Source organism: Hemitrygon akajei, chromosome 3, assembly GCF_048418815.1.
Source record: "Hemitrygon akajei chromosome 3, sHemAka1.3, whole genome shotgun sequence".
NCBI classification, from domain to species: Eukaryota; Metazoa; Chordata; class Chondrichthyes; order Myliobatiformes; family Dasyatidae; genus Hemitrygon; species Hemitrygon akajei.
Genome location: NC_133126.1, coordinates 14329420 through 14343889, shown reverse-complemented (window position 1 = coordinate 14343889; position 14470 = coordinate 14329420). Strand labels below are relative to the sequence as shown.

The 14470-nt window shown below is 42.2% G+C and overlaps 1 protein-coding gene across 6 annotated transcripts in view; it reads left to right on the top strand.

Annotated features, from left to right (window-relative positions):
• setd3 (SET domain containing 3, actin histidine methyltransferase) overlaps positions 1–14470 on the top strand; it is a 156170-nt gene that overhangs the window by 110580 nt on the left and 31120 nt on the right. For all 6 annotated transcript variants that reach the window (XM_073039207.1, XM_073039202.1, XM_073039203.1 and 3 more), the window contains exons 7-9: positions 2248–2306; positions 6517–6631; positions 12175–12249. In XM_073039207.1, the coding sequence (XP_072895308.1) occupies positions 2248–2306; positions 6517–6631; positions 12175–12249 (249 nt within the window). The remainder of the gene's footprint in view (positions 1–2247; positions 2307–6516; positions 6632–12174; positions 12250–14470) is intronic.

The following is a 14470-nucleotide window of genomic DNA, read 5'->3' as shown; positions in this document are numbered from 1 at the left end:
GATGACAGACAGACAATCTCTGAAGAGTATTGATAATGGCTGGGGTCACCTGTCATGTAAAGACACCACCCAGAAGAAGGCAGTGGCAAACCACTTCTGTAGAAAAATTTGCTAAGAGCAATTGTGGCCATGGAAAGACCTTGATCGCCATGTTATATGACATGTCGCATGATGTTGATGATGAAATAACATTATAATCTTTGAATAATCGCTCATTTTATTTATTTATTTACGGCTCCTATTCCCACAGTGAGGTGCACGGGTGGTATACCCATTTGGAAAAAGAATTCCACTCTTGTAGAGTCATTCGTATCATCAGAGTGTCCCAAACCCTCGTGTAGCTATCGTAAGTCCAGTAAGACTGGCAAATTGTTCTATGTGGTAATTTTCTGCTTAATCACATACATGGTACCCTGATTAAAAATATTTATTTTTGTGATAACTTTGCTTTCAATTGAATTAATGAAACATTTGTATTAATAAAACTGAACACTTACATATATCAAGATATAATTTTATAACACCACAATTTTTCTTTAAATTAAGCTCTTAAAAGCTGCCAAATTTGATTCCCTTGATTGATCACATCAAAAAAAAAGTCTACCCTGTCAGAAGGCTGGTTAATGAATAGTATCACGTAAATTAAAAACAGACTGAAATGACTCTGGGCTTTCAGCTTCTTTGAGCAAGTCATTCAAGAGCTCTAGTCAGGTTATGGTTATGGAGTTATACTTCACAGCTGCAGTCAACTAACTTACTGTGCCATAACATAATGTACTGTTGCATATAATTTGTGATTGTTCTATTGATTGTGGTGTGATATTGTCAATGCTTGGGACTGGAGTACTTTTCTAATTTTAGCATGCACCTCATGTCCTGGAGTCGGTGGTGACATAGTCTGTGGGACATTTGCAGAATACCCGCCTGTTTTTCTGTGGCTGTGCTGTGCAGGCATCATTTGCACTGTGTACCTTTCCACAGCCAATTTAACAGAAATCTCTAGGGTTGAGCTTAGTTCCATATATCCTGTTAAAAATTGCAAACAAGAGTCAGCGAGAGAGACTAACACCCCGTTTGTGTGGACAGGCGTCACGTGACCCTGTCATCCCACTTATGAGCAGATTTGGGAACTTTGCATTCAAAATTACACTCTTTATTCACCCCTACATGGGTCATTTTCAAAGATCTGCTTAAGTTAGTTGTCTATCGATTCTTGTGTGTAGAAGCAATAGTTCCCACCCCAACCCATTTGAAATTTTGTGCAGCCTTCCATCAGAGAAGAAAGTGACAAGAGCTGGTTTTAATTTGATGCTCCTCCAAGCCTGCCAAAGTACACAGTCATTAAAAAGCAGTGTTGTTGCTTATATTTCAGAAGCATCTTGCCCCAGTCTCCTCTTAATTCTCTTGTCCTATGAAGAAAGCATAAATAAATATGACTGGTTTTTTTCTAGACTCAAATACAGCCGAGCTAACGTCCAATTAGTGGTCTTTTGTGATCTGTAGTTTGGCCAAAATTGCATTATCTGTGCCGGCTTGTGTTGTATAATTGATTTGCAGTGCAGCTACTTAAACCTCAGTTTCCAACCCCCCCCCCCCAGCCCCCACCTTCACTACTGTACTCCTGATGCCAGCCAATATACTATTGAGAGAGATGATGAATTACCCCAACTTCTGATGCTAATGCATCAAGGAAGAAATTGCACGCTACATGGAGTGCCACTGACAGTAGCACTGCATCAGAGCTCAATGCAAAGGAAAGACTCCCAGTCGTAAAAAAAAAGGGGGTGGAATCTATCTCCGGGGCCCCTGCCAGTGTCAACAAGTGAATGTTTTAGGAGAAGAGGTGACATTCGGTAGGCTGCTGAAGGACTTGTTGGCACCAGATTGCGTTACTGTCACAGGCGCTAAGTTTTATTTTTGTATTGCTGGTGGGTTCTGCTTGCAGGAGTTGATGGAGCAGATTTATGACAGCTGCTGGGTACAACAAATTAAGTTGACAGTGATGTATGGGAGCATTATGGCACGATGATCCAGCCATAGCTCGGCTGGACTCCTCTTGCTACATTTGGCTCTTGTTAGTATCTGTTAGGCTGCTAAGTAATGAAATTCTGTTGACTGACTTATGCTTCTCTTTCTCTTGCCCCCCACTTTTCTTTCTTTCTCTCTCTCTCTCTCTCTCTTTCTCTTTCTCCTGTTTGTTCCCTTTCATTACCCCCTGAACCTACTCTTTCATTCTTCGATTCCCAGACCCACCCGACTGCAAGTAAGCTGCCCTTGAAGGAATCCTTCACCTTTGATGACTACAGGTCGGTATTTAAAAGAAAATGTTACAGAAGAAAATTCACGAGAAGAGCGACAGTATTTTTTTTAAATGTCTGTATGGTCCTGTGTAATATTTTGTCTGCAGCAGTGTGTGGGAAACTACTGCCTCATTTTAATAATGTGGACTTCAGTGCATGTGCAATCCATCTTATTCATCTGATGTCCTATCACTCAATTCCAAGATGTAAAATGCGTTGTCCTGGACGTTCTGAGAATGAGCGAAGGATAGCACACATCAAAAATGACCTCAAAGTCCTCTTTCCTCTAAATGCAACTTTTTGTAAGATGAGAAATACACAAGAAGATTCATTCTGGTTTTTCAGATGTCTGTGTGTAGCTGCTGGTTTTTGCACTGACCATGTTACCTGCCAGTGAGGTTTCATTGCACTGCATCCAGGCGGAGAGACCTGAGGGACAGAATGGCCCACTCCTCCTTCTCGTGTTATTGGGATCAAAAAGATGCATTGGAAACATTATTGGGGCACCACAGTAGCATAGTGGTTAGCACAACGTTGTTATAGCTTGGGGGCATCAAAGTTCAAAGTTCAATTCTGGAGTCCTCTGCAAGAAAGTTGTAAGTTCTTTCCGTAAGTTTCCTCCAAGTTCTCCAGTTTCTTCCCACAGTCCAAGATGTACCGCTTAGTAGGTTAGATGATCATTGTAAATTGTCCAGTGATGAGGCTTGGGGGTTAAATTGATAGGTTGCTCAGCTGTGGACTGGAAGAGCGTGCTCCATAGTGATCTCTAAATAATAAAAAATAACATTTGGAATGCATGTTCTGAAGATTACTCCACATTTCTCACTGCTTCATGAGCACCAGATGCAATCTTTATTTTTATCACTAGTAAAAAGTGATTAAATATTGTGGAAATCTCAGCACATTCAATCCTTAGCAGTATAATTTCTCTAGATAACACGTACAAACAAGCTGGATGAACTCAGCAGGTCGGGCAGCATCCGTTGAAACGAGCAGTCAATGTTTCGGGCCGAGACCCTTCGTCAGGACTGAAGAAGGAGGGGGCAGGGGCCCTATAAAGAAGCTGGGGGGAGGGTGGAAGGTGCCTGGTGAAAAACCAATCAGAGGAAAGATCAAGGGATTGGGGAGGGGAAGCAGGGAGGGGTAGGCAGGAGAGGTGAAGGAATGTAAGGGGAAAGCACTATGGGTAGTAGAAGAAGGCAGAATCATGAGAGAAGTGATAGGCAGCTGGAAGACGAGGCAGAGTGAAACTGGGATGGGGGAAGGGAGAGGGAGGGAATTACCGGAAGTTGGAGAATTCAATGTTCATACCAAGGGGCTGGAGACTACCTAGAGGGTATATGAGGTGTTGCTCCTCCAACCTGAGTTTGGCCTCATCATGGCAGTAGAGGAGGCCATGTATGGACATATCCGAATGGGAATGTGAAGCAGAGTTGAAGTGGGTGGCAACCGAGAGATCCTGTCTGTTGTGGCAGACGGAGCGGAGGTGCTCGACAAAGCGGTCCCCCAATCTGCGTCGGGTCTCGCCAATGTAGAGTACCAGGTGGGAGATCTGTGGGGAGGGACGTGTGGACCAGGCAGTCGCGGAAAAGCAGAGAGGGGTAAAGAGGGAAAGATGTGCTGAGTGGTGGTCATCTATTGCATCCGGTGCTCCCGGTGCAGCCTCCACTACATCGGCAAGACCTGACACAGATTGGGGGACCGCTTCGTCGAGCACCTCCGCTCTGTCCGCCACAACAGACAGGATCTCCCGGTTGCCACCCACTTCAACTCTGCTTCACATTCCCATTCAGATACGTCCATACATGGCCTCCTCTACTGCCATGATGAGGCCAAACTCAGGTTGGAGGAGCAACACCTCATAAACCGTCTGGGTAGTCTCCAGCCCCTTGGTATGAACATCAAATTCTCCAACTTCTGGTAATTCCCTCCATCTCCCTTCCCCAAACCCACTTTCATTCTGCCTCGTCTTCTAGCTGCCTATCACCTCTCTCATGATAATACCTTCTACTACCCATAGTGCTTTGCCCTTAGATTCCTTCTTCACCTCTCCTGCCTATCCCCTCCCTGCTTCCTCTCCCCCACTCCTTGATCTTTCCTCTGATTGGTTTTTCACCTGGCACCTTTCACCCTCCCCCCCACCTTCTTTATAGGGCCCCTGCCCCTTCCTCCTTCAGTCCTGACGAAGGGTCTTGACCCGAAACGTTGACTGCTCGTTTCAACGGATGCTGCCCGACCTGCTGAGTTCATCCAGCTTGTTTGTACATGTTGATTTGACCACAGCATCTGCAGTGTACTTTGTGTAATTTATCTAGTTGATTGTTATTAGTAATCCTTGAGAAACTCCCGAACTATCCTGAGGGCCAGAGTTATTCCACTTTTGGCCCATGGATTGAGGCATGCACTTTAAGGAATTTTTATTGAGGTTGAAAGGTTATGCTAATACCTAACGGTTATACACCTGACAAAGGCTAGCCTCACTCAGGTTCATATTCAGATAGGTATATTGTCATTTACACCTATGTGGAATGAAATTCCTTGCTGCCGTGAAGCTCAGAGTTGGCAGTAATGGTAATAATGAACACAATATGTACAGTGTTAAGTATAAAACAGCAGAGTGGTGAAGAGATTGTAGTGCAAGTTGAAATGCTGAAGTGTTAATAACTGAATATCTGAGAGGGGTAAGAGTTATGAGTATGAAAGTATAGCAGCACCAGTGGGAAGGGGTTGTGAAGCCGATGATTGCTTCAGAAATCTGATAGTGAGAAAGAAGCTGTTTCGAAGTGTAAATGTCTTGCCTTTTAAAATGCTGTGTCTGTTCCCAGAAGGTAGAAGATAGAGAAGGGAATGGCCAGAATGACAAGCATCCTTGACGATGCTGTTAGCCTTTGTGAAGCAACACATCACGTAGGTGGACTGGAAGGAAGGATTGGGCCATACTTACCACTCTCTGCAGGTTCTCTTAGTCCACAGCAAGAGCAGTTGCCATGCCAGGCTCATCATGGAGGTTACATGTGCGAGAACTGGAAATCGTCCCTTCAGCATCCCCACGTGAAGTCTTCCACTGATCCCATTTGATCTACTTTACAGATCTAAGATTTATTCCTTTCCTGAGAAATATTTGATAGGCTGACACGGTAGCTTAGCAGTGAGCATGACACTGTTACAGTGCCAGCAACCCGGGTTCATTTCCCGCCATTGTCTGTAAGGAGTTTGTCCGTCCTTTCCGGGTGCTCCAGTATTCTCCTACATTCCAAAGGCACATAGGTTAATTGGCCAAATGGGTGTAATTGAACAGTGCAGGTTCATTGGGCTGAAAGGACCTATTATCGTGCTGTGTTTCTTAAAAAAAACGTAAGTGTTTTCTCATAGCAGAACAGCTGGAGTCTGATCTTTTGAATACACCGACAAGTCATGAGAATAGTATCCCGATGAAGGGTTTTGCCCCAAAATGTCGATTGTTTATTCCGCTCCATAGCTGCTACCTGGCCTGCTGAGTTTCCCTCCAGCATTTTGTGTGTGTTACTCTGGATTTCCAGCATCTGCAGAATCTCTTGTGTTTACAAGTAGTGAGAGACCTGGAGGAAATAAAGCTGTTAAAGTCATCTTCCAGAGGTGTCCTCTTTGGTCTTGGCATTCAGTAAAAAGCAGCAGGACTGATGTTACTGGCCTTCAATCCTATTCCTTCTTTCTATGTGATTATCACTGATTCCCTGCCTCAGCTGAAATTTTGTGCCACATCCCATTACCTTTGAGTCCTTCAATATCAAAAAATAATTATTGATTTTGGCTTTATATATTTTCAACAGCTGTGTGGCCTCAGTCCTTAGAATCAGAAAATTCTGAAGATTCAGAGATTTCTGAGTTGAGAATCTTCTTATCTCAGCTTTAACTGGGATTCCTTTGTGCATCGCCCTTCAATACTAGTGCAGTGTAGAGCTGATAGCTGAAGCATATATATTTCCTGAAATGTAGAATGTGCTTTGCAATTAGCTACTTTCCGTCAATGGTATCACACAATGTAAATAGTGTGAATCTTCTATGTGATTTTTGTGTATGAAGAGTAACTGGCCAAATATTCACCCACAGGGTGTATATTCACATGTGTTTATGCAGTTCCTTCCAAAAAATACAGAATGCTGAAGGATTTGGAAAGCATTAGTTACAAATACTTGCATACCAGTTTCGTAACTGCTGTATTCTCTGTTTGTTACAGATGGGCTGTATCTTCAGTCATGACACGCCAGAATCAAATTCCAACTGAAGATGGTTCCCGGGTCACTTTGGCCTTGATACCCTTGTGGGATATGTGCAATCACACCAATGGTTTGGTAGGTGAAAACCTCCATCTACACAATATGAAAAGCTTTGTTCCACATGATGTAAGCAATTGAGCATTCGGTACATTTACCACTTGAAAACAGCCCCTTGACACAGTTTCAGCATTCAGTTTGCCACTAATATTATGTGGTTACCTGTCTTTGCTAATACGAGGGGGTATATTTTAAAGCAATTGGAGGAAAGTATAGGGGGATGTTCTTTACCCAGAGTTATAGCTGCATGGTTTGGCAGTGGTAGAGGCAGATACATTAGGGACATTTCAGAGACTAAGATTTGCAAATGAATGATAGGAAAATGGAGAGCTATCTGGAAGTGAAGAGTTCGGTTGATCTTGGAGTAGATTAAAAGGTTGGCACACTTTGTGTGCTGAAGGGCCTGTACTGTTCTGTAATGTTTTATGTTTCTATCCTCATTATTGCAGTCAACAATGAACTGTCTAATTTCTTCCAACAAATCAGTGTGACCCAGCCAACAGATTTCTGCATGAAAGCTTAACCCATGTGCTAGTGGAATCTCACTTTCCATCTGCTTTTAATCAACACTGTAGGACCAATGCAGCGAAGCCATTTCCTCAAATGTGGTGTGTAAGAATGAGATTGATAACCTTAAATTTGTGACCAGGAGCTGAGGAGGGTAGTTAGTAAGCACTTCATTTTGCAAAGAGCAATATAAATCTGGTGTTCTTCCTCCAATACAACTGTGGATATTGGGACAAAGGATGCTTCAGGAAAAGGTATGATGAACTTTAAGTGCAACATACAAAGTTCTGGAAGAACTGAGCAGGTCGGACCGTATGTGTGGAGGGAAATGAACAGTCACACTTCGAGTTGTGGCCTGTACTAGGTCAACATGGTAGCGTGATTGTTCGTGTAACACTATGCAACATCAGCAATCATGTGCTCCAGTTTTCTCCCACATTCCAAAGACATAGATTAGCAAGTTAATTGGTCACGTGAGTGTAATTGGGTTACATAAGCTTGTTTGGCCAGAAAGGTCTGATACCTTTCTGTATCTCTAGATAAAAATAAGTCTGGACTGGTTGTAGAGTCTCAGCCTGACCCAGTCCTGATGAAGGGTCTCAACCCAAATCATCGAGTGTCTATTTCCCTCCTCAGATGCTGCCTGACCTGCTGAGTTCTTCCAGTACTCTGTGTGTTGCTTCGGATTTCAGCTTTGTGTCTCTGTAATGAACCTTTATTCAGTATCGTGAAATATTAAGCCAGAAATGGAGTTGCAGCACAAGATCAGCCATGATGTAACTGAATGGCAGCACGGACTTGAGGGGATGAATGGCCGACCCCTGTTCCGGTTTCCCAACAGCGAGTGATAACTGTTGAATTTGCTTAGTTGGTGCACTTCTGCCCAGGTAGAAGGGTTAACTGTCTGGCTACTCACCCATTGTGCATAAATTGCTCGATGAGGTGCAGGGAATCTATTGGGTCTGTGTTTGAGAAGTCACAAACCCCAAATAAAGGATGTAACATGCCATAGCACCCACAGGCACTTTTTACATGTTACTGTATTGTTGTGTCATGAAGATGCTATTTGTTGTAAGTGAACAACATTTGGGGATGGTTGAGTTGAATTGACTTTATTACTTACATCTTGACATACATGAGTAAAAATCTTTGTTACGTCTCCATCTAAATGTGCAATGTGCAGTCAAACAGATGTGCATTGGTAAATTGGTTTATCATTGCCATGTATACAGAGGTCCAGTGAAAAACTGTTTTGCATGCTATCCACACAGATCATTTCAACACATCAGTCCATTGAGGTAGAGCAGGAGAAAACAGTAACAGAATGGAGAATGAGTTACAGTTACAGAGAAAAGGCAGTGCAGGCTTGCAATAAGGTGCAGGCCAAAATGTGGTAGATTTTGAAGTTATGAGTCCATTTTATTGTACTAAGGGAGTTTTTATTGAAACTGACTCCAAAGAATCAGAACTGGGTTTAATATCACCAAGATATGTTGTTAACTTTGTTATCATTGCAACACCAGTACAGTGCAATACGTAATAATAGAAAAAAAAAACTGAATTACAGTAAATATACAGTGCTTACTAAAAGTGTTCACCCCCTTAGAAGATTTTTTACAACATTGAATCACAGTGAATTTAATTTGGCTTTTTAAAAAATTTGACACTGATCAACAGAAAAAGACCCTTTTGTGTCAAAGTGAAAACAGATCTCTACAAGGTGATCTAAATTAATTACAAATATAAAACACAAAATAATTGTTTACTTAAGTATTCAGTCCCTTCAAGTCAGTAGATGTACCTTTGCCAACAGTTACAGCCGTGAGTCTGTGTGGATGGGTCTCTATCAGCTTTGCACATCTGGACACATTGAAACATAGAAAATGTACAGCACAATACAGGCCCTTCGGCCCACAAAGTTGTGCCGAACATGTCCCTACCTTAGAAATTACTAGACTTCCCCATAGCCCTCTATTTTTCTAAGCTCCATGTACCTATCCAAAAGTCTCTTAAAAGACACTACAATTTTTCCCCATTCTTTTTTCCAAAACTCCTCAAGCTCTGTCAGATTACATAGGGATTGTGATTTCAAGTCCAGCCACAAAGTCTTAATTGGATTAAGGTCTGGACTCTAACTTGGCTACTGCAGGATGTTAACTTTGTTGTTTTTAAAGCCATTCCTGTACAGCTTTGGCTTTATGCTTGGGGTCATTGTCTTGGTGGTAAACAAATCTCCCAAGTCCTAGTTCTCTTCCAGACTGCTTCAGGTTTTCCTCCAGGATTTCCTCTATTTTGCTGCATTAATTTTACCCTCTACCTTCACAAGCCTTCCAGGGTCTGCTACAGTGAGGCATCCCCACAGTATGATGCAGCCACCACCATGCTTCACAGTAGAGATGGTATATTTTTGATGATGTGTGGTATTTAGCTTATGCCAAACATAGCACTTAGTCTGATGGCCAAAAAGCTCAATTTTGGTTTTACCAGACCATAGAACCTTCTTCCAACTGACTTCAGAGTCTCCCATATGCCTTCTGGCAAACTCTAGCTGAGATTTTATGAGAGTTATTTTCAACAGTGGCTTTCTCTTTGCCCCTCTCCCATAAAGCTGCGACTGGTGAAGCACCTGGCAACAGTTGTTGTGTGTGCGGTCTCTCCCATCTCAGCAACTGAAGCTTGTAACTTCTCCAGAGTTGTCATAGGTCTCTTGGTGGCCTCACTCACTAGTCCCCTTCTTGCACGGTCACTCAGTTTTTGAAGACAACCTGCTCTAGGCAGATTTACAGCTGTGCCATATTCTTTCCATTTTTTTGATGATTGACTTAACAGTGAGGTGAAGTGAGGGCCGCTGTTGGTCAGAGTTAACCATGGATATTGCATCCTAGCTGTCTAGATATTGAGCCAGGGCAGTACGATAGGGAGAGCAAGCTGTTGCCCATGTAGCAAGTTCCCCCTCTCCACACATCTGATGAACCCAAAGGAATGGCAAAGACCGATACAGTTTAGTACGAGCAGCTTTGCAGGAGTTGCTGGTCAGCATTGAACTCAATCTAGGATTGCCTTACGGACTCCAGCTCTGGATTGTTTCCTCGAGGTTTACTCCCGAAGCCGTCCCCATGAGTGGGTATAGCCGCAAGGCAGCTGAGGTTTGAGATCAGAGTTTTCCTTCTCCTAGATGAGCTGCCAACCACAGCTGACAAGCCCCATCTGTCCAAAGTGACTGGTGCTCCAACGGATATTCAGTGACTTGGAAATTTTCAGGTATTCATCTCCTGACTTTGCTTTTCAATAACCTTTTCATGGAATTCCTTGGCATGTTATTTTGTCTTCATGTTGTAGTTTTTGCCAGGATACTGACCCACCAGCAGCTGGACCTTCCAGGTACAGGTGTATTTTTACTATAGTCAATTGAGACACCTTGACTGTACACAGGTGATCTCCATTTAACTAATTATGTGACTTCTAAAACCAATTGGCTGCACCATTGATGATCTGCTGTGTCATATTAAAGGAAGTGAATACTTATGCAATCAATTATTTTGTTTTATATTTGTAATTTATTTAGATCACTTTGTTTTCACTTTGACACCAAAGAGTCTTTTTCTATTGATCAGTGTCAAAAAAGCCAAGTTAAATCTACTATGAATCAATGTTGTAAAACAATAAAATATGCAGACTTCCAAGGGGGTGAATACTTATTATAGGTACTATATATATTCAATAATTATGTTTATTAAGTTGTGCAGAAATAGAAACAATAATGTAGTGAGGTAGTGTTCATGGGTTCAGTTTCCATTCAGAAGTCTGATAGCAGAGTGGAAGAAGCTGTTCCTCAATCATTGAGTGTATGTCTTCAGACTTCTGTACCTCCTTCCTGATGGTAGCTATGAGAACAAGAAATGACCTGAGTGATGGGGGTCATTAATGATGGACGCCGCCTTTCTGAGGCACCGCTCCGTGAAGATCGATAAACTGTCATTTGTTTTTGCCTCGTGATATATGGAAAGAAGACATATTTCCCCTACGATAAAGTGGATGTGCAGAGGATGTTTCCATTAGTGGTCGAGTCTATGATCAGCGGGCATAGCCTCAGAATACAAAGACATTCCTTCAGAACAGAGAAGAGGGGGAACTACTTTAGCCTCAGGGAGGTAAATCTGTAGAATGCACTTCCAAAGACGGTTGTGGAGGCTAAGTCATTATACGTAAAGATTTACAGGTTTGAGATCAGTTTGTTTATTCATTAATGTGCTGTGTCATATGATGTAGGTGATCGTGGTCTTTCCATGACCATGATTGTTCTTGGCAAATCTTTCTACAAAAGCAGTTTGTCATTCTTCTGGGTAGTGTCCTTACAGGACTGGCAACCCCAGCCATTATCAATACTCTTCAGAGATTGTCTGCCTGGCGTCAGTGGTCACATAACCAGGACTTGTGAGATGCACCAGCTGCTGATATGACCATCCACCAACTGCTCCCATGGCTTCACGTGGCCCTGATTGTGGGCGAGGGGGTGCGGCTAAGCAGGTACTACACCTTGTCCAAGGGGACCTGCAGGTTAGCGGAGGGAAGGAGCACCTTACACCTCCTTTTGAGAGTGATGCATCTCCACCCCTCCACCCTTCTAGGTCAGTAAGGTCATCAAAGGTTAGGGGGAACTTTTTTTTTGCAAACTTCTTGCTCGTCAATCTTTGTGTGTAGTTTTTCATTGATTCCATTGTATTTCTTTGTTCTACTGTGAATGCATGCATGAAAATAAATCTCAGGGTTATATATGGTGATATGTATGTATTCTGATGATAAATTTACTTTGAACTTTGAGAAGTCTGAAGAATGGGGTTGAAAGGAAAAAATAATCGGCCATGATGAAATGGTGGAACAGACTTGATGGACTGAATGGCCTAATTCTACTCCTATGTCTTCTGGCCTTATGCTGTTTTACACACACAGGTCATTTTATCAATATCCTAAATTATTACAAAAACTTGGGAGATCCCTGTTTTCTGTGCAACTTCTGTATACACCCTCTTTACGTTCAGCTCTTCCCTTTGTAGATCACAACTGGATACAACTTGGAGGATGACAGATGTGAATGTGTGGCTCTGCAGGATTACAAAGCTGAAGACCAGGTAAGGAAGAAAATTATAGGTTTCATATTTCTCGAGGGATTTGTAAAGAAAGCCGCATTAACATCATCGCATTATAGTAATGGTACTTGTAAGCAAGGATAAAAAAATTGTGTTTTCTACAGAAATGGCACTCGGTGCAGAGAAGTTGAGAATCTGCTTTTTCTGGGATGAATTTATTTAAATCTAAACTCTAGACAAATAGGACAATGAGACAGGGGATGTGGGGAAAAAATAACTTGAGCAGTTTTGAGGGTTTAAATGCTAACCCTCACCTTTGTCGATGCCTGTGCTTCATTTCCCACACTTTTTTTTGTTTGAATGTGTCACTGTTTCAGTAGGACTTTCCACAGTTTTTACACATTGTCTAACAATGCATCAAGCTTGGGTTAAAGTGAAAGTCTTGTCTGAACACTCAGCTCATGATGAGCCCAGACTCTTCATGTAAGTAATTGAAGTCACAAAGTGAACATTCAGGAGCTTAGTATGGAGAAGTTACCCAAATCAAACTTGCTGCAGCTTGGGTTCGGACCTATGTACCTTACTAGCTTAAAGAATACAGGGGAATACTAGTGAAAATTGTCATTGGGGTTGTTTGCTGAACATTTAAGCTACATTGGAGTGCATTGGCATAAAGTGTGAACAGTGTCTGTTCTATATTGCCAAGTACCACCATCTTTAGCTAATCAATGAAAAATATATATGAACTTGTTTGGATCTTGTTGACCACACTTCCAGTGTAAAGACCCTGAGCAATTTTTTATTTTTACTTTTCTTCCATATACACTTATACTCCAACTAAATACTCTATTAAGTACATGGATAGGAGGGGTGTAGAGACCTGTGGTCCAGATGCAAGATGACGCAACTAGGCAGAATAACAGTTTGGCACAGACTAGATGGACTGAATGGCATGTTTCTGTACAGTAGTGTATTTGTGCATAATAATTTTAAGAAGATGGGAACTTGTTTCAAATTTTAAAAGATCATATGCAAAATTTAATAATGCAGGTTTGTGTTTGTGTAAAGTCTTGAACAAAGTAATCGATGCACACTTGGATCAGAAAGGTTTACAGGAATGTGGGCCAATCATGGGCATATGGTTCTAGCTTAAACAGGAATCTGAGTAGGGCCGAAGCACCTATTTCTGTTCTGTACTACTGTATGACTCTATCATTTGAGAAGATCTCAAGGCACTGAACAGCAATGTCATAAAACAAAACTTGACAAGTATTAGTACCAATGATCAAAATTTGGTTGTTAAAAAACATCTTTTTAGGAATGAAAAGTCATTGAGCAGAGGTTGATAGGTTCTTGATTAGTCAGGGTGTCAAATGTTACCAAGAGAAGGCTGGAGAATGGGGTTGAGAGGGATAATAAATCAGCCATGATGGAAAGGCAGAGCAGGCTCAAGTGGCCTTATTCTGCTCCCATGTCTTACGGAAAAGGTATGAGATTTAAGAAGCCAATTCTGGACCTTAAAGACTCAACAGATGAAGCCATGACTACCAGTAATACTTCATAAAGGTAGTTACAAACCTTTTGTGATTTTGAGATCTTCCAAACCACTTACACCCAGTAAAGTACTTTTAAAATGTTGTTGCTGCAGTGATATAGGAGATGTGACAGTTAATTTTTATGTAGCTGTGAAATAAATTAACCAAATCATCTGATACTTGATAAGAGATGATTATTGATCAGAACGGAAACAAAACAATTCCCATTCTCCTCTCTATGGTCAGATGGGCCTCAGTTTAAAAGTCCCAATCAGCATGAGTCACCTTGGATAAATAGTTCAGTGCTTGCTGCTCTCAGCCCAGGGGATAAAGCCTTCGCCTCCGGAGACCAACAGGAAGTCATGAGATAATTTACATAGAGCCATCAAACTGGCAAAACGGCAACACAAGGACAAAATCCAGTCACAACTCTGTGACAATGACACACGCTGCGTATGGCAAGGACTGCGTACCATCGCGGACTTCCAAGAGGGAACACAGCAGTACATCCACCTCGTTCACAGACAAGCTGAATGTTTTTTATGCTTGATTTGAGATTGATAGGACTGAACCCCCGAGGAGAGCTGCCGACAAGACCTGCATCTTGGTCATCTCCGTGGCTGAGATACGTAGAACATTTCAATATGTCAACAACCACAAGGCAGTGGGGCCGGACGGCATCCCAGGGCGCGTCCTTAAAGTGTTTGCTGAACAGCTGGCTGGTGTGT